General features: G+C 43.6%; 1 protein-coding gene across 6 annotated transcripts in view; it reads left to right on the plus strand.

The window, feature by feature from the left end:
• Positions 1-6,457: 6,457 nt before the first annotated feature.
• Positions 6,458-26,924, plus strand: part of ILDR2 (immunoglobulin like domain containing receptor 2) — a 69,399-nt gene continuing 48,932 nt past the window's right edge. For all 6 annotated transcript variants that reach the window (XM_081489295.1, XM_081489299.1, XM_081489294.1 and 3 more), the window contains exon 1: positions 6,458-6,877. In XM_081489295.1, coding sequence (XP_081345421.1) covers positions 6,832-6,877 — 46 coding nt within the window. In that variant the 5' untranslated portion in view covers positions 6,458-6,831. The remainder of the gene's footprint in view (positions 6,878-26,924) is intronic.

Consider the following 26,924-nt stretch of genomic DNA (forward strand, 5'->3'; position numbering starts at 1 on the left):
TTATCTGTGTGCTTTAAAAAGACCTACATTCCACAGAATTCATGTGCGTACATGCCTATGTGCCTGCAATGAAATCATGTTTTAAAGAGGATTCAGCTGCATTATATTTATAACTATGTGGTTGCTACCAGCTACCAGCCTGACTCCTTGCGGTGGTTCACTTCTCTTTTCTCCATGTCCTAATTCTGTTCTAAAGCATGCAGCTTTGCTGAAGCCACTGGTCAGTCCACACCCTCTTCCCATCATACACAATTCCAGCTGTGGCTTCCTAAGAATCCTGATCTGGTCCCACACGAGTCTATGTTCTGACATTTTTGTCTCTGGGTTGCAGAAGAAAGTTTGAAGTGTTGGGAATCCAGACCCTTCCTTTGGTGGTGAAAGATGCATCTCTATGGGAGTCCTGTCCTATTTGACCAGGATAATTAGAGATTAACTGGATCTGAATCTGAAGCTCACTGGCAAACATCAAGGCAAAAGCTTCCCCAGAAAACAAAGAAAGTGATTGAGTAGGGCTTCTTAAACATTAGTGAGCTTTAGAAGCATGCGAGGAAGGTGGTTAAAATGCAGATTTCCAGGTCCTACCCAAAGTTTCTGATCTCAAGCTTTTAGTAGAGCTTGGGAACCTGCATTTAAGCAAACACTTGCATGTGATTCTGGTACTGGAAGTTACAAAATCATGCTTGGAAGAGCATCAGGGTTCTAGTGTCACATCCTGCTATGAACACCAATTCAGCAAAATAATGCCATTGTCTCAACCTCCTCTTACCTCTGTCTTTACGTTGCGTGTTGCGAATCATTAGGTGTACCTAAAGTTCCTATTAACCCTCCATTACCTTGGTAATAATATGTGTATTAGGGAGGGGCACACACTGTGACTTAGCCCAGTTTAGCAGCTCCTTCCTGGAGAAGAAAATGGCAACCGACTCCAGTATTCTTACCTCGGAAATCCCTTTGACAGAGGAGCCTGGCAGGCTATAGTCCATGGGGTTGCAAAGAGTCAGACATGACTTTGTGACTAAACAACAACAGTAGCATCTCCTTAGGGATGGCCTGGTCCCCATCCACTCAGGCAGCTGCTGACCAACTGTACCTCCCTAGTTAGAAGACAGACATGGAGGCCTCGACACAGAAAACAAATTCCCAGGAAGGTGGACAAAGCCCCTGTGTTCTATGATAAACCCTGGCACAAACTCTTTTCCAAGTGTCCAAACTCCTTGCTGATGTACAAACTCTAAGCACACATTCAAAGCTCACTTTGATGGGCTTTCACTTTCCACTTTCCATGCACATCCAGGTTTCCTTCATCCAGTCCATCTCCCATTTCCAATTTCTCAGCTCTTATGTCCAGTTCAGTTCAGTTCAGTTGCTCAGTCATGTCCGACTCCTTGCGACCCCATGAACCCCAGCACGCCAGGCCTCCCTGTCTATCACAAACTCTCAGGGTCCACCCAAACTCATGTCCATTGAGTCGGTGATGCCATTCAACCATCAGTTGAGCATTATTTGGCATTGCCTTTCTTTGAGATTGGAATGAAAACTGACCTCTTCCAGTCCTGTGGCCACTGCTGAGTTTTTCAAATTTGCTGACATATTGAGTGCAACACTCTCACAGCATCATCTTTCAAGTTTTGCATAAAATGTACTTGTTATGTATGCTTAGACACTAAACATTACTCAGACTCACTTTCATGCTTTGTGTGCATGTGCCCACCAGCGCACAGACACATACTCAGTACGTGTGTGTAAATAAGTTGTAGACAATAAATATACCTCGTTATATCAACCCTCTGCTCTAGATGTCCCTGTCATAATGCAAAGGGCATACGCTTTGGAGTTAATAGATCTTAGTTCAAATCTACATGGAAGCAACCTAGATGTCCACTGACAGATGAATGGATAAAGAAGCTGTGGTACATATATACAACGGAATATTACTCAGCCATAAAAAGGAATACTTCTAAGTCAGTTCTAATGAGGTGGATGAACCTAGAGCCTATTATATAGAGGGAAGTAAGTCAGAAAGATATTAAGCAGAAGATATTAAGAAGAAATGGCAAGAATACACAGAAGAACTGTACAAAAAAGATCTTCATGACCCAGATAATCACGATGGTGATAATCTGGTGATTATCACACTCACCTGCAGCCAGAAATCCTGGAATGTGAAGTCAAGTGGGCCTTAGGAAGCATCACTACGAACAAAGCTTGTGAAAGTGATGGAATTCCAGTTGAGCTATTTCAAATCCTGAAAGATGATGCTGTGAAAGTGCTGCACTCAATATGTCAGCAAATTTGGAAAACTCAGCAGTGGCCACAGGACTGGAAAAGGTCAGTTTTCATTCCAATCTCAAAGAAAGGCAATGCCAAAGAATGCTCAAACTATCACACAATTGCACTCATCTCACACGCTAGTAAAGTAATGCTCAAAATTCTCCAAGCCAGGCTTCAGCAATACGTGAACCGTGAACTTCCAGATGTTCAAGCTGGTTTTAGAAAAGGCAGAGGAACCAGAGATCAAATTGCCAACATCGCTGGATCATCAAAAAAGCAAGAGAGTTCCAGAAAAACATCTATTTCTGCTTTATTGACTATGCCAAAGCCTTTGACTATGTGGATCACAATAAACTGTGGAAAATTCTGAAAGAGATGGGAATACCAGACCATCTGACCTGTATCTTGAGAAACCTGTATGCAGGTCAGGAAGCAATAGTTAGAACTGGACATGGAACAACAGACTGGTCCCAAATAGGAAAAGGAGTACTTCAAGGCTATATATTGTCACCCTGCTTATTTAACTTATATGCAGAGTACATCATGAGAAATGCTGGGCTGGATGAAGCACAAACTGGAATCAAGATTGCCGGGAGAAATATCAATAACCTCAGATATGCAGATGATACCACCCTTATGGCAGAAAGAGAAGAACTAAAGAGCCTCTTGATGAAAGTGAAAGAGGAGAGTGAAAAAGTTGGCTTAAAGCTCAACATTCAGAAAACTAAGGTCATGGCATCCGGTCCCATGACTTCATGGGAAATAGATGGGGAAACAGTGGAAACAGTGTCAGACTTTATTTTTGAGGGCTCCAGAATCACTGCAGATGGTGATTGCAGCCATGAAATTAAAAGACATTTACACCTTGGAAGGAAAGTTATGACCAACCTAGATAGCATATTAAAAAGCAGAGACATTACTTTGCCAACAAAGGTCCATCTTAGTTAAGGCTATGGTTTTTCCAGTAGCCGTGTATGGATGTGAGAGTTGGACTACAAAGAAAGCTGAGCGCCGAAGAATTGATGGTTTTGAACTGTGGTGTTGGAGAAGACTCTTGAGAGTCCCTTGAACTGCAAGGAGATCCAACCAGTCCATCCTAAAGGAGATCAGTCCTGGGTGTTCATTGGAAGGACTGCTGTTGAGGCTGAAAATCCAATACTTTGGCCACCTGATGCAAAGAGCTGACTCATTTGAAAAGATCTTGATGCTGGGAAAGATTGAGGGCAGGAGGAGAAGGGGACGACAGAGGATGAGATGATTGGATGGCATCACTGACTCAATGGACATGGGTTTGGGTGGACACTGGGAGTTCGTGATGGACAGGGAGGCCTGGCCTGCTGTGGTTCATGGGATCGCAAAGAGTCAGACACGACTGAGCGACTGAACTGAACTGAACTGAAGTCAGAAAGAGAAAGATAAATATCATATACCAATGCATATATATAGAATCTAGAAAGATGGTATCAGTGAATTTATTTACAATGCAGGCTTGGAGATACAGACGTAGAGAACAGACTTATGGACTCAGGGTGTGGTGGATGAGAGGGTGAAAGAGTAACATGGCAACTCACAGTACCATATGTAAAATAGACAGCCAATGGGAATTTGCTGTATGACTCAGGGAACTCAAACTGGGGCTCTGTAACAACCTTAGGGGGTGGGATGGGGAGGGATCCGGGCGGGAGGTTCAAGAGGGAGATGACATATGTATACCTATGGCTGATTCATGTTTATGTTTGACAGAAGACAACAAAATTCTGTAAAGCAATATCTTTCAATTTAAAAAGTAAATTAATTAAAAAAAATCTTAGTCCAAATCTAACCACTGCCATTTATTAGCTAGCTGATCTTAGAGAAGTTAAATTCTCTGGGCCTGAGTTTCCTTATTTAGATTAATTGAGAAAGCTTGTAAAACATCTAGGACTATGTCTAGAACCTAATAGGAAATGCACATCCCATGGACAGAGGAGCCTGGCAGGCTACAGTCCATGGGGTCACAAGAGTCGGACACAACTGAGCATCTAAACCAATAATTGTTAGGTATCTCCTTTGTTTCTATTTTCTTTCTTAATTTTTGTATATGAAAGAAAACAATCCTTCAAATTTCTCTCACGCAGCATCTTAGTTAGGGTTCCTATGGCAAACTTCAGAAATCATCTCTGGCCAAATCAAACAAAGAGGGAATGTACAAGGGGACATTGAGTGGCTCACAGAATTGCTGGGAAGCCTGAAGAGCCAAGTGCAGAAAATGAACTGGAACTCAGAGAGGCTTTACAACCAAGAGCACAGCCAAGATCTCACCTCAGAGTAGTCTGATGGCCTGACATCTGCCACCGTTGACCTGTGAACACTGGAGGCTGCTGTCCCCTCAGCGGCAAAACTGATTCTCCGCTGACTCTACTTCTTGGCTCACGTGCTCCTGGTTCAAAAAGCTCTGAGTGATTAAGGAAAGACAGGATAAATTCTACTCTGGGTTGTACTAGCATCACATCTGGGTGTACGTTCTCCTAGTCTCCCATCAATTCCTTGGCAATTCCAGTATAGGCTTCCAAGCAGCCTGCCCTTAGCTTATTCAGACAATCCACTATGTTGTAGTCTGACTTATCCACTTGGGCTTGGGAGGCCTGCTTAAAAAAAAAAAAAAAAAAAGCTCTGAGTGAGAGAGTTCCTGGTTTGTGAGACTGCTCTAGAGCTTTTGGCTTTTAAGCTCTAGTTCGGCTTCCATCCTTGACAATAAGAAGGGAATTGAGAGGTCAGGAAGCCATGAAAGACCAGAGTAAATCCTCACCATTTCTCATGTTCACATCTCATTCTCATTTCACATACACGTACATTCATTCCTAAGGTTGTAGAGTCTCTCTCCAGGAACTCTCCTCAAGCCTAGAACCACTCTGTTTTCAGAGCAATTTTACAGCTTTCTGTCTCATCTCCTTTCTTTCCTCTGCCCAGTATTCCCCTGCCCTGTCCCCTTTCCACCATCAATCCCTCAATATAACAAATCCTGCCCATTCTGTAAATACCAATTGAGACATTAATTCGTTTTTACTGGTGTTGCTCACTCCCCCCACTCCCCACCCCCACTAAACTGCTCCTTCCTTCATGTTCCAAGGGCACTTCTCCATATCTCCACCATCATATTTGCTATTTTACCACCAGTATGTGATTTGTGTTTAATGGTCTAATTTTCCTCCCTCTCCTGGACCCAAGATGAGGCCCCTTAATGGCAGAAAATCTGTCTTCCTCATCTTTGTAGCTTTGGCTCTTAGCACCTAGTAGATGCTTGATACATGTTTGTTTATGTATTTCTTGGTTGTCTCGAAACACATACATTTAGGATCCTTTCCTACACACACAGACAAATCCTTTTTAAAACTGAAGTAATCCGTCTAAATATGCCCGGCAAACTGTAAGTGAAATTCGCTCAGTCATGGCCGACTCTTTGCGACCCCATGGACTACAGCCCGCCAGGCTCTCCCGTCCATGGAATTCTCCAGGCAAGGATCCTGGAGTGGGTACCCATTTCTTACTCCAGGGTGTCTTCCCTATCCAGGGATAGAACCGGGTCTCCTACATTGCAAGCCGATTCTTTACCATCTGAGCCACAAGTGCGCCTTTTTTCTAGACAAAAGGCCGAGAAGTGATTAAACGTTGGACAAAGCGAGCCGTGTAATTGTTCACTTCATTCTATATTTACATATTTTCTGTTAAAGAGCTGCATGCCCTTATCTCATAATGTTTTAACCTCATAACGTTTTAAAAGAAGAAAGTTCGGATGCGGATTCTAGCGTACCTTTTCTAACTCTGCGGGGGCCCCTTGGGTTTTGGCATTATCAATAAGGGATGGATGGGGAGGGAGGGGCGAGGGGGTTCAGCGAAAGCCCACACCCTTGCCAACAAGTTATGCCAAGTGACTGCAGGTCCCTCTCTCCCAGTTAGAATGGCCCTAGCCACGTGCGTACCCAGACTCCCTCCTCGAGTCCACAACCCCGCTTCTGGCTCTGGTCCCGAACGCTGGCTTCGTTGGGAGCTGCCGGCGCTGATCGCTCCCAGCTCGGCGCAGCCCGCCCAGCCGCCTCCCCCGCACCCCTCTCTCCCTGGGACTTTGTCTCTCGGCCCTGACCTCCCGGCCGCAGGGGCGTGCACGTGACGGAGAAACTTTGGAAGGCCAGGGGCGGCGGGCGGCGGTGGGGGAGCAGGCGGCTGAGCTCCCCCGCGCGGCGTGCGCTGCGGCGGGCAGGCGCTCGGCAGGCTGCGCTGCCTGAGCGTGCGGGCGCGCCAGCGGGCTGGGAAGGCGCCACCGAGCGCGGGGCGGACTCCGGGAGCCCGCGGCAACGCGCGTGCAGCCTGTGGCGCTGTCAGCCTGGGGCCCCGCCTGCGCTGCCGGGCCGGCGGGCGGCTGCACCCAGGGACGCTCGGGCCCCACTCGGGCCCCGCTCGCGCCCGGCGCCGCGGCTCCGCCGCCGCCTCAGCCGCCGCCTCCGCCGCTCGGTTACATAGATCCTCCATCCCCGCCGCTTCCTACTTCCCTCACTCCTTAATCTGGATGGGAAGTTGGGGAAAATGGACAGGGTCGTGACGGCTTGGGTTGCTGTCCTCTGGCTAACAGGTAAGAGCCATTTTCAACCGAGACGGATAACTTGACATGTATTCCGGTACTGGTAATGTTCTCACCCTCCTCCCCACCCCATCCCCAGTTCCTGCAGACTGTGTTTAAAGCTGCTTAGCAGGCTGGTGGTAAGTGGGGGAGGGGGCTGTATGTGTGTGTGTGTGTGTGTGTGTGTGTGTATTAGAATGGTGGGGGAGGCCAAGAGAAGCCCGATAATCAAGTGAGCCGGATGGAGATGCAGGTGTTTTGACTCATTCGAGGTATGAGATTGTTCTTGCCAATGTGCATTTCCCTTTCCATACCACGGTTCTTCCTCAGTCTTATCCGGAGTTTGTATTATATGAGTCCTGGGAAAAACCTGGTTGGGAAAAAAAATGAAAGCTCAGGGGAGACTGATTAATTAAGAGAACTAGTTTTCTGGAGGTTGGAGGTACACGAGTGTCTCCTTGATTCCTTCCCTAGAGAAGCCCAGAGCCCCAGGGGCATTCTTCTGTGGCTCCCAGGGGTGTGGGGGAGCTGGAATGAGAAAGGAGACTGGGATGCAGGCTTGATTGGTTGTGGAGTTGAGGGCCTTGCGCTCAGCTCACTCATTTGGTAACATTTGGGGAGTGGTTCCATAGAGGAGAAGAGCCTTCCTCCCCCGATAAACAAGTGGGAACGCCTCCTAATAAAGATAATTTGCAGAGATATTCAGAAGGTAGGGTTTCTCTTTAGCATTAGAGTCACTTCCTCTAGCTTGGACCACCATGTTTCCCCCTCCCTTTTGGTGAACTTTCTTCTCACCCTTCTGGGATCTGGAAAGGCTCTAGTTCCAAACCTGTGTTCCCACAGGATGATCTGCGAGGTTGAGAGACAGGTAGCCAGGCGGGGTGGGCATCCCTGAGAGATTCATGGAGCAGCCCTGCCTGGGGTGGGGATGGAGGGGTTAGGAAGGCTTGGACAGTTGTAGGCTGGGTCTGAGGCAGCAATTCAAAGCAAGCTGGAAACCAAGTGATGGAGGAGAGGAACAAGGGAGCAGAAAGGTGAGGACAAGAGGAGGCAGTGAAGGGCAAGAGGGAAAATGTAAAATAGCACCAAAAATAAAGTTGTATCCCCTCTGGGGGCATTAAGACTGGGAAAAATCAAGTCAGTAGGAAAAGAGGAACAAGATTAAAAATCTAAAGCAAGTGATTGAAAGAGGGTCAATAATACAGTTAAGAAGAAAGACAAAACCACTATTTCCCTTAGTTTCAGAGTAAGATTATAGATTGCCTCAGTTTTTTTCCTATTCCTAATGAAGGGTTCCTAACACTGGCTCTTGCCCCCTGCTAGGTTTAGGTTTAGCGGGAGCCTCTAGCAGAGTTAGCCACTTCTCTTGGCTGCTCTGAGTTCATCCCTCCCACATTATTCAAATCTGAATCATCTCTAATTTCAGGGTTTGGCTGATCCATGCCTCCCCACTCCTCTGGCCTCCCAGTGCGTTCCACTTCTACCCTTACTGATTCTGAATGTCCTTAATTTGCCTCTGCTTCTCACTTATCATATTTGAGGGGAAGTTTGGCCTTGAACCTCTATCACCTCCCTAAAGTCCGCTAGACATCTGCGGAGGGGTCCTTGATTCAGAGATGCTCTTCTAGACACCCTGGGGTGTACCCTAGAAAAGCTCTCTAAGTATTTGCAGGGCATAGGCAGAAGGGGAAGGTATAGCCCACGCTAGAGGGCTGACAGCTTTTTAATGCAATGGTCCCTGGAAGGAACAATCTAGTTCAGTCCTCTCAATTTATACAAATGGAGACCCAGAAAAGCAATATTCACACAGCAAGTTTGTGTTGGAGCAGGTGCCAGAACCCAGTTCTCTTGAACCCCAGGCCAGTCCTTCTCCCATCGGCACCTGGAGAGATTGCTTCTGCCTGGAGACAGGCAACAGGTTATCAGGGCCATCCCAGCTGTCAGAGGGCCAGAACTTCCAAGCTCTGCAAGTGAGGTGGCTCCAGAGATCCCACTGATCACTCACTGGCATCCCCTGGTCCTAGCTTCCGCTTCCCTTTCATCCCACAGTGGACAAGCCTTTCAGTCTCAGCAAAGTGCAGGAGCTAACAATGGCGGCTGGGGAGGGGGAGGGGGAAGGAGAGAGGAGCAGTCAAGGATCAGATGGATTCAGACTCTTCGTTCACAGAGCAACCAGGAGAGGAAAGGTAAGACATTTTAGTCCAGCCCAATCAATGAATTTTCTCTTGACGGGGTGGTGGAGAGGGAGGGAAAAGGAAAGGACAGATTGAAAATGAGTCAGAGAGCCAGAGGGGGAAAAACACATTCATTCTCCCTCTCCTTCCCTTTCTCTCTCCTCCCGCTTCTCTCCTTTTCTCCTCCTCTCCTCCCATCCACCCTCCCCCCCCCCACCAGTTTCTCTGTTTTAATGCAGGCTGAGCAGTTTCTAATCAACACTTAAGTTTTTTTTTCCCCTCAGGCTCTAGCAGTTTCTTCCTCGTCTTTCAATGCAAAAATTCTGTATTTCTTTCTGCTGTATATTTAGCCTCCTGATTTCCCATTGTCAGCGTGAGGGAGCTTCCTGCAATAGACTGTTTCGCTGTTGTTATTGTCCTTGTTGTTTTGCACAAAATAAAATGCTTACCAGCTGCTATTTTAGCAACAGGTGCCATCTAGCAATAAGAATTGAGGAGGGTTCACTATGTCTTTGTTCCTGAATATGGATGGTGTTTCAACCTTTCTGGCAGCAGAGGCTGCGAGAAACGCCAGAACTGTGGTGACACCCTGGGAACATACTCTAGGAGCAGGCAGTGCACTTTCCTGGAGACTGTTTTGGGTCTCTCTGTGATAAAGAGTGCTTATTCTATTAGCATTTCTTTTGGTACCTTTTTGGTGGTATTTATTCATTTATTCATCCATTCTCCAAGCATGTACCAAATACCTGTGGTTTCTAAGCATTTTGATAGGTGCTAAGAATACAGAGAGAACAGAGATAGCCTTTGCCCTCGAAGAGTGGTCAGTCTAGTCAGTGACTCAAATGAGTTTTCAGATAATTTTGATATAGAGGTAAAAAGTCCTACAATAAGAGCCGTGAGAGCCACACAGGTGCTGTAAGGGCATGGATGAGGCATACCCACCTCAAACCTGGGGTGGGAGTCGAGCAACTCGGAAACAAACTCCTGGAAGAGGTGGTGGCTGAGTTAAAATGTTTATCATGCACAGTCAGCTGCTGAGTTACTGTCACATCCAGGCATTGTGCTGGGGTTAATAAGACAGCCCTGCATTCCAGCAGCTTACAGTCTGGTGGTGGTGATGTCAGTGATGGAACTGTGAACAGTTACAGAGTCCCACTTGCAAAGGCGATCGTGGAGATATGCACTGAGTGTTGTGGGTGCCTTAAGGTGGCTACTAACCCAGGCTACATACACCAGGAAGGGAAGTATCCAGGAAGGGTTGTTACCTGGTTTGTTTGCATTCAGGTAGATGCCTGGTGACCGTATGAGAATGGGCTTGGGTATGGAGAGTTAAAGTGTTATTAGTCCTAGAGAGGCAGGAGTTTCTTTTAAAGATTCCTGACACCTCAGCATCTGGCGTGCTGCTGTCCATGCGGTCACAGAGTTGGACATGACTGAGCAACTGAACTGAACTGTCACCTCAACTTCCATTATCTCCTTTTTCCATCCTTTCAATTCCCTTCCCTCCTCTGTCCATTTTTCCTCATAGAAGAGACCTTTTTTGTACTGAAGCATCTTTCAGCACTTTATTACAACTCTCTCCACTTCCTACCATAAGCCTGGATGCTTCTCTCTGGACTAGGAAAGGGGGCTTGTTTCAGTACCCCATTCACTCCTTAGATTTTAGACTCACAATTCTGCTGAGCGTCTGGCTTATACAGACTTGGGTATTAGTTCTAGCAGTCCTAGCGTAATACTATGCTAGTACTATACTATATAGTCTTAGTGAAAGTCCCTAGTGCTTATAGTGTTAGTGTTAGTACCAGGACTTGGTTAGTGGAAAGAACTCTAACCTAGGATTTGAGGACTGGATTCCAATCCCATCTCCACAGATTAACTGTATATCCATGGGATCTGGGTTTTATAATCTGTTTTTTTTTTTTCCTTTTGGCATGTAATTTTATTATTTCATTGAGATGTAATTGACATATAACATTAGTTTCAAGTATACAAGATTCCATATTTTATATATGTTATGAAATGATCACCACAATAAGTCTAGTTAACATCCATCATCATATATAGTTACAGTTTTTTTCTTGTGATAGCTTTCAGCGTTTATTCTGTTAGCAACTTTCAAATATGCAACATAGTATTATTAACTTTAGTCCCCAGGCTGTGCATTACATTGTTGTGGACTGCAGCACGCAGGGCTTCCCTGTCCTTCACTATCTCCCGGAGTTTGCTGAAACTCATGTCCATTGATTTTGTGATGCCATCCAACCATCTTATTCTCTGTTGTCCCCTTCTCCTCCTGCTCTCAGCATCAGGGTCTTTTCCAGTGAATTCGCTCTTTGCATCAGGTGGCCAAAGTATTGAAGCTTCAGCTTCAACATCAGTCCTTCCAATGAATATTCAGGACTGATTTCCTTTCAGATTGACTGGTTTGTTCTCCTTGCCCTCCAAGGAACTCTCAAAAGTCTTCTCCAGCACCACAATTCAAAAGCATCTATATTTGGTGCTCAGCCTTCTTTATAGTCCTCCTCTCACATCTGTACATGACTACTGGAGAAACTATAGCTTTCATTATATGGACTTTGTCAGCAAAGTGATGTCTCTGCTTTTTAGTATGCTGTCTAGGTTTGTCATAGCTTTTCTTCCAAGGAGCAATTGTCTTTTAATTTCGTGGCTGCAGTCACCATCTGCAGTGATTTTGGAGCCCAGGAAAAAAAAATTGTGCATTATATACTCAGGACTTAGTTATAAACTGGAAGTTTGTACCCTTTGACCCCCTTCACCCAGCCCCCACCTCTGGCAACCACCAGTCTGTTCTCTATATCTATGAGCTTGGTTTTTTGTTTTTGTTTTTAAAGATTACACATAAAAGTGAGATCATACAGTATTTGTCTATCTGATTTATTTCACTTAACATAATGATCTCAAGGTCCATCCATGTTGTCACAAATGGTAAGATTTCATTCTGTTTTAATAGCTGAATAATATTCCATTGTGTGTGCATGGATATAAATGTCAATTATACACACACACGTATAAATATATAGTATGGCATCTTTTTATCTATTTATTAAATGACAGACACTTAGGTTGTTTCCATATCTTGACTATTGGCTATTGTAAATAAAGTAGCAGTGAACGAGGGATTGCATATGTTATAATCTTTTAAAAATCTGTTTCTTTTTATTATTTTATCTTTAATTGGAGGATAATTGCTTGACAATGTTGTCTTGGTATTATAATCTTTTGAATGAGGTCATGTCTTTCAGCTCTAAGATTCTTTGGTATGGAACTTTTCTCCCTTTAATTTTGATGAGTTGGAAATCAGACTTACAGAGCCCTTAGTGCCCCTTCATGGATCACAGCCTTGTCACGGCAAAGGGACTTGCATAACTCAATGAAGCTATGAGCTATGCCATGCAGGGCCACCCAAGACAGACAGGTCATAGTGGAGAGTTCTGACAAAACGTGATACACTGGACGAGGGAATGGCAAATCACTCCAGTATTCTTGCTGTGAGAATCCCATGAACAGTGTAAAAAGGCAAAAAGATATGACACCAAATGATGAGCCCCCCAGGTCAGAAGGTATCCAGTATGCTACTGGCTAAGAGCAGAGGGTAATTACTAATAGCTCCAGAAAGAATGAAGCGGCTCAGCCAAAGCAGAAATGACGCTCAGTTTTGGATTTGCCTGGAGGAGAAAGTGAAGTCCGATGCTGTAAATAACAATATTGCATAGGAACCTGGAATGATTGCTGAGAGAAATATCAACAACCTCAGATATGCAGATGATACCCCTCTAATGGCAGAAAGTAAAGAGAAACTTAAGAGCCTCTTGTTGAGGGTGAAAGAGGAGAGTAAAAAAGCTGACTTAAAACTCAACATTCAAAAAACTAAGAACACGGAATCCAGTCCCAACACTTCATGGCAAATAGGAGGGGAAAAAGTGGAAGCAGTGACAGATTTTATTTTTTTGCGCTCCAAAATCACTACTGATGGTAATTGCAGCCATGAAATTAAAAGACACATGCTCCTTGGAAGGAAAACTATGACAAACGTAGATAGCATATTAAAAAGCAGAGACATCACTTTGCTGACAAAGGTCCATCTAGTTAAAGCTGTGGTTTTCCAGTAGTCATGTATGGATGTGAGAGTAGGACCATAAAGAAGGCTGAGTGCCAAAGAATCAATGCTTTAGTGCTGGAGAAGACTCTTGAGAGTCCCATGGACAGCATGGAGATCAAACCAGTCAATCCTAAAGGAAATCAACCCTGAATATTCATTGGAAGGACTGAAACTGAAGTTCCAATATATTGGCCTCCTGAGGCGAAGAGCCAACTCATTGGAAAAGACCCTGATGCTGGGAAAGATTTAAGGCAAAAGGAGAAGGGGGCAGCAGAGGATGAGATGATTAGGAAGCATCATTGACTAAAAGGATATGAATTTGAGCAAATTCTGGGAGATGGTGAAGGACAGGGAGCCTGGTGTGCTGCAGTTAATTGGGTTACAGGGAATCAAACTCAACTTAGCAACTGAACAAACAAACAAACAAAAGGTCTTTGGTGAGGAGCCACAGAGGGAGCCCCAGTTATCTTCAGCCTTTCTCTGACCACTAATGATTGGAATGAAAAAACAGCAGCTGGGAAGGGAGAGCCCTTGTTAGCATTTTCAGAGAAACGAGTAGCACCCAGTGCCTGGTGGACAGGATAGGGTCAACTGTGAACAATTAAATGTTGTCATCTTGGGAACTGTTGAAGTGAGTCAAGTGCTTTGGGCCAGGTGGGATGAATCCTGCTCTAGCCAATATGGCCCTCAAATGTCCCTTCTGGTCTCAACTTTTTGTTCCAGGACTCACTCACCTCTTTACTCCTTCCAATTATTTTAGCTCTTATACCGACTTTCCCCCAGTTAGGAATTATAAAGAAAGGTATAGTCTAATTGTTGCTCTTGCTTATTTAGATACTATAATGCTTTTCTAGTTTTGTGAGTGGAAAAGAATCTGCCTGCCAATACAGGAGATACAAGAGACACTGGTTCAGTCCCTGGCTCGGGAAGATCCCCTGGAGTAGGAAATGGCAACCCACTGCAGTTTTCTTGCCTGGAAAATTCCATGGACAGAGGAGCCTGGCAGGCTATACAGTCCATGGGGTTGCAAAGAGTCAGATGTGACTGAGCATGCACGCAATACTTTTTTAATGTGTTTTATGACTTTTTAAAATCTCTTTTGATCCTTCTAAGTAAGGCTGGTTATTATCTACCTGTACATAAGAAGAACAAGGCTCAGAGGAAGTAAATGACTTGTCTAAGTCCATTGTATCTTATTGATTAAAAGTAAGAAATAATGTCACTGACTTACATATAACTTGGTTGTTTCAAATGCCTGAATCCAAGGGAAACATTTTCTAGTTAAGGTGGGTGAAACTAGAACTCCTGATTTAAGGGAACAAATCCAGGTGTCTGGGCTTCCCTGATGGCCCAGTGATAAAGAATCCACCTGCCAAGCAGGAGATCACACATTTGATCCCTGGGTTGGAAAGATCCCCTGGAGGAGGAAATGGTAGCCCACTCCAGTATTCTTGCCTGGGAAATTCCATGGACAGAGAAGCCTGGTGGGCCACAGTCCATGGGGTCATAAAAGAGTCAGACATGACTTAGAGACTAACAACAGCACAACGTGGTTATCTGTCATAGGGCATTGGGCAATAAGGCTCAGAATTCACAGAACTCAGGGAAATATTACAGGGAAAAGTGGTAAAGAGTAGCATTTAGTATTTCTAATTAAATCCTAAAATCTCAGGAAAGGAGTGAATGAAGAGTGCTCCAGTGAGGCACAGGAGAGCATCACATGTGCCCCTGTGACAGCAGAGACTGCTGGTATGTCAGAGCCCATCTGGGACTAGCAGCTGGTGCTGTGCATCCAGGAGCCACACAAGAGGTAGCATATGTAGGTTTAAAATCTTGGTCTTTAAGATAGCTTCTGGCTTGCTGGAATGAAAGACGGCATCTTGGATGACTAGAGTTCTTTATGGGCCAAGAAACAAGGAAGAACTCAGAAGAACATGCTGCTTCCCTGTTCTCCGCCAGCGGCTGGAGCCCTGCAGGAAGTATTGCTCTAAATTAGGAGTAGAACCTTCACATCCAGCTGGAATCCTGCATCGTCACTCCTCCCTTGCCCTGGGCTCATCAGGAGGCAGTTGGGAGACAGGGATAAGGCTCATACTAACTTGGATTTAAATACTAAATTAATAGTTTACCTTGTTTTCTTTAGCTTTAAAATGGGAAAGCTAACTTACCTTGTAGGGTTGTTGTGATCATTAAAATGAAATGATGTACAATTCCTAGCACAGTATTTGGCACACAGAATGCTCTCAATGCTTGTTATGGGCCCAAAATAGGAATATTAGTCAGCATTTTGATGTAGCAATAATCAACCTCATAATCTCAATAGCTCACAACACCAAACATTTAGTTGTTCATATTATATGAGAGCTGAAGTCAGCTGCAGGTCAACTGTGAATTGGCTAGAATTGGTGGACTTGGCTCATTTCCAGATGTCTTCTTATTCCAAGACCCAGGATGAAGGAGCAGTCACAATGTGGGCATGCTGTTCGCCTGGTGGAGGACTCAAGGCTGGTAGGGAGAGGGCACAGAGCCAAATGACACAAATACCTTTTAAGCTTCTGCTTGGACAAGTCTTATGGCACATGTACTCACATTTCATTAGCCAAACATGTCACCTGGCCAAGCCATAGTCTATGGAGTGGTAACTGTACTCTCCCTACAGGGAACAATGCAAGAGTAAAGAGAGAAAACTAACTGGGAACAAATAATACAACCTGTCAACTGGGTTAAATCATTCAACTGAATGTGTTGAGTACCTACTAGGTAGCAGTTTTTAAAAGCCTTTAGGAGAGAGCTTGTTGTTATTAATAATGGCCAAGACAGATGACTAAATAGAAAATTCTTAGACAAGATGATGTGATTCTCTAGGGTACTATGACTGCAGTAAGAGCAAGAAGAAGCTTTTATAAAGAAGTGATAGCTGAGGAAGTCAGGAAAGATAAGTAGGCATTACTAGAGGAAGAGTGGGATTGAGGGAAGGGAAATTTACAGATGAGACAGCATGTGCAAAAGCCAGGAATCAAAAGGGGACATGATGTTTTTTGAGAAGTACAAATATTTTACTTTTTTTTTTTTTTTAAAGTGAGTGAGTAGCCTGTCCCTCCTCCAGGGGATCTTCGTGACCCAGGAATTGAACTGGAGTCTCCTGCAATGCAGGCAGATTCTTTACCAGCTGAGCTACCAGGAAAGCCCCATGGAAGAGGGTGGCCCCATTAAAATGAGTCGTTGTACTTCTGAACGCCTACAGGGAGTATTTGAAAGCGTGAGAGCAAAGGAGTGCTATGACCAGATGTGCATTTTAGAAATATTATTTGAACCTGGATGTAGAGGGTAGATTAGATATAGACAGACATGCAGCGAAAACCAGCTAGAAGACCCTTGCAGAAAGAGAGGGAAGGCATGAAGAGATTCTGAGCTCCTGTGGTACAGTGATGATGAGAGGAGTAGACAATGACAAGAGATGGAGGAAGTAATCCTGGCTTGGTTGCATGTGGAAGTTGAAAGACAAGAGTATCAAAGATGTCTCCAGGTTCTGTCTTGGGATTGCTGGGATGCCGTTTATGGACATGAACTAATATAGGAAGAGGAACACATAAGGGAGGGAGATATAGGTTCAGTTTTTTGCATTAGAGTAAGCCTAAGATGCTATAACAAAGAGACCCTAATAATAGTTAAAACACATAAAATAGTTTTTTTCTCTCTCCTTAACAGAAGAGAACTAGTGGGACTGAGTCTACTGTTCCCATATGTGGCTCCCAAGACTGCTCCAGTGATAGGTATTTTTCAGCTAGTAGAAGCAAGGAAAACAGAGGATCAAGTAGTTTGTTTTTAGGGAGGTGACGTGGAAATCGCATACATCACCCCTCCTCACCTATGTCCTGAATCTAGTCCTATGACCATTATTAGCTACAAGGGAGGCTAGGAAATATAATATGTGGCTGTCTTGGCTGGCCAGACTAAAACCTGGAAGGTTCTGTTACTAAAAGAAGTGGACAGTTAGCATCTCCATCTATAGAATGATGAGGTTGGGGTGCTTGTGTAACATCGGATAGAAAAAGAAGTTATATATTTGGGTCTGGAGCTTGGGTGAGAGATCTAAACTGGAAATACAGGTAACAAGTTGATGAAAGTGGAGAAGAGCTTTCTTACAGGAGCTTTCTCTGCCCAAATGGCTGGTCCATCCAAGGAGTTTGACCCACCTGATTGAGTCAGGACAGCTTCCACATTTCCTGGGCCGTGGAGGGTAGACTGACCTCTTTTAGTACTGCTTTAGTCACACTGGAACAGCATGTAAGCCAGCTAGACATTACCCATGAGCTTGCTTCAGATCTCTGGAAGATGAGCAAATCAAATAGAAAGGAGATGTGCTTCTGGCTTTCATTTGCACAGTGGTGACAGAGAATGGGAAAGCATGGCTCAGCAGGACACACAGGACATAAGCTTAATGAATGGCAAACTCTGTGTGCATAGGACCAGAGTTATAGGCAGCAAATAATGACTAGGCCATGAGCAATGCCCACCTGAGCAAGGGTTACACCAGTGTTTACTTTAGTCTGATAGAAAGGGGGAGATACTGATGCTCTTTAGGACCCTTGGGGAGAAAATATGAAAGAATGTTGTCATATTTTTTAAATATTTTTAAAAAGAAATCTCAAAATACTACATCTGGTCATCCTAACCCTAAAATGGATCAAGCCATTAGGTACTGTGGTAGCAAACAAGAGAAACTGATTCTGTTTAATTTAAGCAGTTGGACAGAAAGAAATTTATTGAAAGAAAATTGATTAACCTACAGGATCAATAAGCAAACTGGAGAACTAAGCTTAGAAAATAGGCAAACACTAAGGGAATGTCTATGATTCTTGGTAAAGCCTTTTTTATTTTATAACCCAACTATATCAAAAGATGAATAGTTTCTACTTCTGGTGGTTAAAAGGTTCAAGTTATGTTTTGTCTTTAAAAATTGAGCCTGTTGGTCAGAATTTCCCAAAATGCTTTGTTTTCCATGCTGACAGTACTAAGGGATGGACACACTGTGGACCAAACCTAGTGGAGATGCTTTAGCACTCATTATTCATCTCTTAAGCTTAGAAAACCTGCCTATCAATTGTTCCTGAAACAATGTCATAGGAAATTGGGACAGTATGTTAAAAATGTGAAGACAAAAAGATGAATTTCTTAAAGATCTAACTTAAAGGCAGGAATTGTGATCCACACAGTCAAAGGCTTTGGCATAGTCAATAAAGCAGAAATAGATGTTTTCCTGGTACTCTCTTGCTTTTTCGATGATCCATCAGATGTTGGCAATTTGATCTCTGGTTCCTCTGCCTTTTCTAAAACCAGCTTGAACATCAGGAAGCAACAGTTAGAACTGGACATGGAACAACAGATAGGAAATAGGAAAACGAGTACATCAAGGCTGTATATTGTCACCCTGCTTATTTAACTTATAAGCAGAGTACATCATGAGAAACGCTGGGCTGGATGAAGCACAAATTGGAATCAAGATTGCCAGGGAAAATATCAATAACCTCAGATATGCAGATAACACAACCCTTATGGCAGAAAGTGAAGAGGAACTAAAGAGCCTCTTGATGAAAGTGAAAGAGGAGAGTGAAAAAGTTGGCTTAAAGCTCAATGTTCAGAAAACTAAGATCATGACATCTGGTCCCATCACTTCATGGCAGATAGATGGGGAAACAGTGGAAACAGTGGCTGACTTTATTTTTCTGGGCTCCAAAATCACTGCGGATGGTGACTGCAACCATGAAATTAAAAGACGCTTACTCCTTGGAAGGAAACTTATGACCAACCTAGACAGCATATTAAAAAGCAGAGACATTACTTTGCCAACAAAGGTCTGTCTAGTCAAAGCTATGGTTTTTCCAGTGGTCATGTATGGATGTGAGAGTTGGACTATAAAGAAAGCTGAGTGCTGAAAAATTGATGCTTTTGAACTGTGGTGTTGGAGAAGACTCTTGAGAGTCCCTTGGACTGCAAGGAGATCCAACCAGTCCATCCTAAAGGAAATCAGTCTTGAATATTCATTGGAAGGACTGATGCTGAAGCTGAAACTCTAATACTTTGGCCACCTGATGCAAAGAGCTGACTCACTGGAAAATACCCTGATGCTGGGAAAGATTGAGGGCAGGAGGAGAAAGGGATGACAGAGGATGAGATGGCTGGATGGCATCACTGACTCGATGGACATGGGTTTGGGTGGACTCTGGGAGTTGGTGATGGACAAGGAGGCCTGGCGTGCTGCGGTTCATGGGGTTGCAAAGAGTCAGACACAACTGAGAGACTGAACTGAACTGAAAGGCAGGAAAAAGAAGATACGTATTGTGATATTGAATGAAGAAAAAACTCAGGGCTCTGAAAGCCAAGATATGCTGGTGAATGGGCAATTCTGAGGGCTTCAAGAGTTAAAGGATGGATGAGCTTGATATAAAATTTCTAAAGATGCCTGTCTGTGGTGATAATAATTTTCCATGATCTTTAGCAGCAATCTTTACTTCTCTAAAATGTGTCTGTGCTTATAGATCTGCATCTCAAAAATGCTGGCAGGAATAGCTTACAACTAGTGGGGAAAAGGGACTTGCTTTGAAAAAAAGAAAGTGCTAAAAAAAGAACAGCATTGCTGTAGATGCTGCTTTTGTTATCCTTGCAAGAACACAATTCCTCATGTATAGAATCCTTTTTTTTTTAACATGAGAATTGGGGCAGGAACTTATTTTGCCATATGTAGGGAGGCACTGTCTCTACTTGTAGCTGATCCTCCCTGGCCTGGTAACTAGGCACCCCTGGTGCCTGAGCTGAGATGGGGCCTGCTGCTCTGAGCTGTCATTCATCACTCTACTTTTAGGCAGCTTTTCTAGCTATTGATCAGAATCCATTCTCTGCACTTAGGACCTCCTGCCGAGAAAGGCCCTTTGGATTCACTTATTCATTTCTTCGTTCATTCTTTGATTCATTCCACATTTTGTGAGCTTCAGCTCTATTTTATGGCCTTGCTGTATAATGAGGATACAGAGTCAACCAAATCCACCAAGCTGGATTTAGAAAAGGCAGAGGAACCAGAGATCAAATTGCCAACATCACTGGATCATCAAAGAAGCAAGAGAGTTCCAGAAAAACATCATGTACTTCTGCTTTATTAACTATGCCAAAGCCTTTGACTGTGTGGATCACAATAAACTGTGGAAAATTCTGAAAGAGATGGGAATACTAGACCACCTGACCTGTCTCTTGAGAAATCTGGATGCAGGTCAGGAAGCAACAGTTAGAACTAGACATGGAACAACAGACTGGTCCCAAATAGGAAAAGGAGTATGTCAAGGCTGTATACTGTCACCCTGCTTATTTAACTTATATGCAGAAAACATCATAAGAAACGCTGGGCTGGAGGAAGCACAAGCTGGAATCAAGATAGCCGGGAGAAATGTCAATTAACTCAGATATGCAGATGACACCTCCCTTATGGCAGAAAGTGAAGAAGAACTAAAGAGCCTCTTGATGAAAGTGAAAGAGGAGAGTGAAAAAGTTGGCTTAAAACTCAACATTCAGAAAACTAAGATCATGGCATCTGGTCCCATCACTTCATGGCAAATAGATGGGGAAACAGTAGAAACAATGACAGACTTTTTTTTTGGGGGGGGGGCTCCAAAATCACTGCAGATGGTGACTGCAGCCATGAAGTTAAAAGAGACTTGCTGCTTAGAAGAAAAGTTATGACCAACCTAGACAGCATATTAAAAAGTAGAGACATTACTTTGTCAAAAAGGTCCATCTAGTCAAAGCTATGGAGAAGGCAATGGCACCCCACTCCAGTACTCTTGCCTGGAAAATCCCATGGACGGAGGAGCCTGGTAGGTTGCAGTCCATGGGGTCACTAAGAGTCGGACATGACTGAGTGACTTCATTTTCACTTTTCGCTTGCATGCATTAGAGAAGGAAATGGCAGCCCACTCCAGTGTTCTTGCCTGGAGAATCCCAGGGACGGGGGAGCCTGGTGGGCTGCTGTCTATGGTGTCGCACAGAGTCGGACATGACGGAAATGACTTAGCAGCAGCAGCAGCAGCAGCAGCAGTCAAAGCTATGGTTTTTCCAGTAGTCATGTATGGATGTGAGAGTTGGCCTATAGAGAAAGCTGAATGCCGAAGAATTGATGCTTTTGAACTGTGGTGTTGGAGAAGACTCTTGAGAGTCCCTTGGACTGCAAGGAGATCCAACCAGTCCATCCTAAAGGAGATCAGTCCTGTGTGTTCATTGGAAGGACTGACGTTGAAGCGGAAACTCCAATACTTTGGCCACTTGATTCGAAGAACTGACTCATTGGAAAAGACCCCGACGCTGGGAAAGATTGAGGGCAGGAGGATAAGGGGACTACGGAGGATGAGATGGTTGGATGGCATCACCAACTCAGTGTACATGAGTTTGGGTAAACACCAGGAGTTGGTGATGGACAGGAAGGCCTGGCGTGCTGGGGTTCATGGGATCGCAAAGAGTCAGACACAACTGAGCGACTGAACTGAACTGAAATCCACCAAATCCTGGTCCTTGCCCTCAGGGACCTTAAAGTTAGAAACCAAGTTTATACTGAATTTTTCAAGATCAGAAGCTAGTCTTTTAAATTTATTTCCCCAGACCTTAACACTGTATTTTAAAACATGTTTTTGAATGAATTTGAGTTAGATAGTCAAGGGCAGTTTTCCTCAAGATCAGGGGCACAGTAAAACTGGAAGAAGGGTCTGGTGATCCAAGAATGATGACTCCTTCTTTTGCAAATATAGAAAACCACCTATAATCTTCAGTCTTCAATATATCATCTGGTGCTTCGTTTGGTTATGAATCCTAATTTTTACAGATATGTTCTATATAGTATGATCCCTTACTTGACTTACCTTCTTTTTCTGTCTTTTGCTGTCTTCTCTAAGCAGTCTCCTTCCAGTTTGGGGGGATACTTGTTTTATTTTGTAGAGTGAAACATGGATTCTTCCCATATCTCTGTAAATGTCTATATAAGAGCTTCAAAACACAAATTCTTTCTGGTGTCACCAGGGCCCAGATTCCAAGTCCCAGCGTTCCATTTGTGCCAGCTTGTGCTTCTCATGTGTGTGCATGACCTACACTCAGTGCTTCTCTCTGTCTACCTCCCAGAAACTCCTCAGCTACATGTCCTGATGTTTCTCCAGCTGGGGGAATAACATGTTTATAATAAAAGAATGGCATTAAAAAGAATACATTTGAATCGGTTCTACTGAGATGGATGAAACTAGAGCCCATTATACAGAGTGAAGTAAGCCAGAAAGAAAAACAATACAGTATACTAATGCATATATATGGAATTTGAAAGATGGTAATGATAACCCTATATGCGAGACAGAATAAGAGACACAGATGCATAGAACAATTTTATGGACTCTGAGGGAGAAGGTGAGGGTGGGACGTTCTGGGAGAATAGCATTGAAACATGTATATTATCATATGTGAAACAGAACACCACTCCATGTTCGATGCATGAGACAAGGGCTCAGGGCCGGGGCAATGGGATGACCCAGAGGGATGGGATGGGGAGGGAGGTGGGTGGGGGGTCCAGGAAGGGGAACACATGTAAACCCATGGCTGATTCATGTCAATGTATGGCAAAAACTATTACAATATTGTAAAGTAATTAGCCCCCAACTAAAATAAATAAATTTATTTTAAAAAAATAAAAATAAAAAGACAAAAAAAAAAAAAAAAAGAATGGAAAACATCTTAGTATGCCTAGAACATGTGTGGGGCCAAATCATGGAGAAAATCTTACATGCCATGTCAAGGCATTTGGACCTTATCCTGGAAGGAATGGGGAATCTTTTGAGCCTTAAAGCAGGAGACTGTCTTTTCTGAAACATATTCTAGATATAAAAAATGTAGAGAGTGCACTGGGCTGGAAGTAGGGAGACCACTGAAGAGGCTATTATAAAACCAAGAAGGTAATGAGGACTTGTGTAAAGTGATAGTAAGAGCTTTGGGCCCAGTCTAGGTTTGGGCTTCGCTGGTTGCTCAGTGGTAAAGAATCCATCTGCCAATGCAGGAGACCCATGTTTGATCCCTGGGTTGGGAAGATCCCCTGGAGAAGGAAATGGCAACCCACTCAAGTATTCTTGTCTGGGAAATCACATGGCCAGAGGAGCCTCATAGGCTGTAGTCCATGGCGTTGCAAAAGTGTCAAACACAACTTAGTGACTAAACAACAATAAGAGTCTAGCTTCAAATCTATCACTTGCTAACCCTCATGTGTTAGGCAAGATACATACATTCTCTGAGAATCAGTTTCTTCATCTATAAAATGGACGTAATGATAATATCTACTTTATAGAATTTTTTTGAGAGAATTAAGATACTACATGAATGACACTTAACACAATTTCTAATATATAGTAATTCTTTCACAATTACTTCCTGGTAGAAGGGATAGAAACCTGATTTATTCCCACTGGGAATGACTGTAGGAATAGAGAAGAGTCAAATTGGAGAAAGATTTGGAATTAGTGACCACTGAAAGTGGGTAGAGACAGAGAGGAAATGATCAAAGCTTTAATTTCTGTGTGCAGTGACAGAACAAGGGCTGTACTGGCAAAAGAGCTAGGGAGACAAGGAAGACCAGTCTATGAGCAAGAGTTGAGGTGGGAAAAGAGAAAGTGATGTATGTTTAATTTGAATAAAGAAAGTGAAGTCGCTCAGTCATGTCCGACTCTTTGCGACCCCATGGACTGTAGCCTACCAAGCTCCTCCGTCCGTGGGATTTTCCAGGCAAGAATACTGGAGTGGGTTGCCATTTCCTTCTCCAGGAGATTTTCCCTACCCAGGGATCGAACCCAGGTCTCCCGCATTGTAGACAGACGCTTTACCATCTGAGCCACCAGGGAAATCCTGTTTAATTTGAAGTATCTGTTAAACATGCAGGTGAGGTTTCATGAAGTTGAGGGTCTGAGACATAACTGGTAGTTAGAAACATGGGAGAATAAGATTTCTCAGATGAAATGCACAGGTGAACATTACAAAATGGCTGAAAAATTTCAGTTTATTTACCTGGCACTCAAAGATGTTCTTATTAGCCTGTATAGACCAGCATAAGAAGTACTAGGTTTTTGACATCTGACAGGTGGTGACATAGAAAAACAAAAAAATCTATAAGAGGTGGGACTCAAGTTCAGGACACTAACCTAGCCCCAAGGCAGATCTCTTGGGAACTAGAGTCCGAGGGAGGGTATTCCCAGGCCAGATCTCAGTGTCCATAGGAGACTTTCAGTCTTGGTCCTCATCCAAATTTGCTACTGTCTCTGAGGAGCCTGATCTGGGATAGGAGTGGGGATTCCATGAGAGGTGTTTTTTGAAGTTGAGTGAATAGCAACTTTACAATTTCAGATATAGATCAGTCATGTGTGACTATATTGGAAACAAAACCTAGTCCTCAGGAGAAGGGCCTTGTATCAGGGCCCAAGCAAGCAGGGCTGGATCTCAGGACAAGGCTTTGGTCCCAGTGGATTGCAAGCCAGTTGGAAACACAGCCTAATGTAAACATGGACTGAGGGGAAAACATGTGGCTCAGTGGGTGTGGGGATTGCAGCCCTCACCCACAACCCAGGGTTAGGGCCAGAAGAGCAATTCTAGGCCTCACCCTCCAGTGGGAATGGGGTATCTAACAGGGTTGGCCAGGCCAGGCTTGGGGCCTGGTGGCGTTTATCCTACAGTTTTGAAGCTTCTAGAGCTAATGCAGGGATTGGCTTCTTTAGCTTTCTAACTCTTCACTCTGGTCCTCAAATGTTCAATAAACTGACGTTTCCTTGAAATTCCTAGTTCTGTCCTCTCCAGCTATCCAGATCTATCCCTAGCTTAGATTTCCATTATACCTACATATGTATACATGCCTGTGTATGTGCACACACACTAAGGGGTACCCTCTGTTTCCAACTTCTAGGAGGTATGAATGTGACTGTGCTGTGCACCCAGTCATTGTTGAACACCGAATTACCCAATCTGCAATACTATTCCTTTGCAGTTTCTGCCCATTCTGCCCTATAATTCACACCTTTGTGTTCACCTAGCTCTAGGTTATATGGGTTTACAGAAGTCAACAGACTGTTATTGACAGCAGCAGCAACAACTACATTTATTGAGTGCTTACTTTATATCAGTATTATCCTAAATGCTTAGGATAAAACCTCATTTAACCCTCAAACAGCTTCACAAAATAGTTACTATTATTCTGGTTTTACCAGTAAGGAAACCAAAACTCCTAAGAGGAGTAATCTGCTGCAAGTCATGCAGCTAGGAAGTGGTAAGGCTTGGATTCTAAATGAGGACTCACTCTAAAATCCATGCCTCTAACTATCATGCTATAAAGAGGCAAATGTTTCTGAAAACATATTCTTTATTCTTTGGAACATGAGCTTATGTGTATGTCATAGAAGAAACTGAGTTGACTAACCTCTATTAATAATTAAGGGAGTCAGCGATTTTAAAAAATAATAATTAATGGTGTCCCATGGCTTGGTCAAGTGGCTAATCTCATTAACAGAGAACAGAGCTGAGAAAGAGGTTATTCTTAGTAACATCTAATGAAGAAAACCCTATACTTAAACAACCCTTCCCCCTACACTTTTTGTGCTGTACCTGCCTCCTTTGCTGGTTTCATTTATCCTGGAAGGGCTAGGAAATATTTCATTTCCCAAGTAGAGCCTGAATAGGTAGCAGAGAAGAAAGGTGGTTGGTCAACTAGCCAGCATTGTGATTGGTCAATACCTGTGATTGGTCATCCAGCCTCAGTGACTGCTAACTGAAGTCATTTCACCTCTCTGTCCCATTTTGTTGCCTGGAAAATCAGACTGTGAATAAGGATTTGAAGAATTACAAGGTTAAAAATTAATGCAATAGAATTCAAGGAGAAACTGTGGAAAAAAAAAACAAAACACACAAGTCTTTTCCTCATCTAGATTCTAGGTGTGTGAGTTGGGAAGAAGAGAATCAGTGACACCAGCACTTGGGGGTGGAGGAGGGAAGCAGCAGAGCCTAGGAGGTTCTTTTCCGAGCTTCCAGATGGGAATTATCTGCCCCTTGATGGCACTGATCTACATAATCTGGCTATAATCAAACCTTTTGGTGATGAATGGTTATCAAGATTCAAGAGCCTCTGAATGGGAGTCAAGGGGAAAGGCAGGAAAGGTAAGGGAGGGTTCTCGTTTGAGATGTACCATCTGTGGGTCATGGTCAAGGTGCTCTTAAAGAGTCCTCTCTCTGAAGGTACCCGGAGAGATAAGGTTTAACAACTCTGTTGAGTTAAGGAATATGAGGCTCATTTTACAGGTGAAGGTTGCTTAAGAGACTTCATTAAAGCCATACCATTAGTATGTAGCCAGATGAGATTCAAAGCCTTATCTCTTTGATGCCAAAGCTCTTTTACTCTACTATGCTGTTTATGTCATTTAAACATAAATATGAAGTCCTAGAAATTTGTGAAGTCCTAGAAATTTTCATATTAATAGTCATTCATTCATTTACTTGCCCATTCCTTTATTTATTCTATAGTAGCTATCTAGCACTTAAGGTTCAAAACACTAAATTTTAAATAGTCTGCTGTATTCACTTCCCAATTCCGTAGGATGCAGAAACCTTTTCTTCCTAACAGGAATTAAAACCTAGTTTTCACAGTGCTTTTATGGAAGAGAGGCACTAGTCTGGAAATCAGAAGTGAGTACAAATGTGGTATCTTGCCCTTGTGGAG

The sequence above is a fragment of the Giraffa tippelskirchi genome, chromosome 5, assembly GCF_054371585.1.
Source record: "Giraffa tippelskirchi isolate mGirTip1 chromosome 5, T2T-mGirTip1v1.2.pri, whole genome shotgun sequence".
Taxonomy (NCBI): Eukaryota; Metazoa; Chordata; class Mammalia; order Artiodactyla; family Giraffidae; genus Giraffa; species Giraffa tippelskirchi.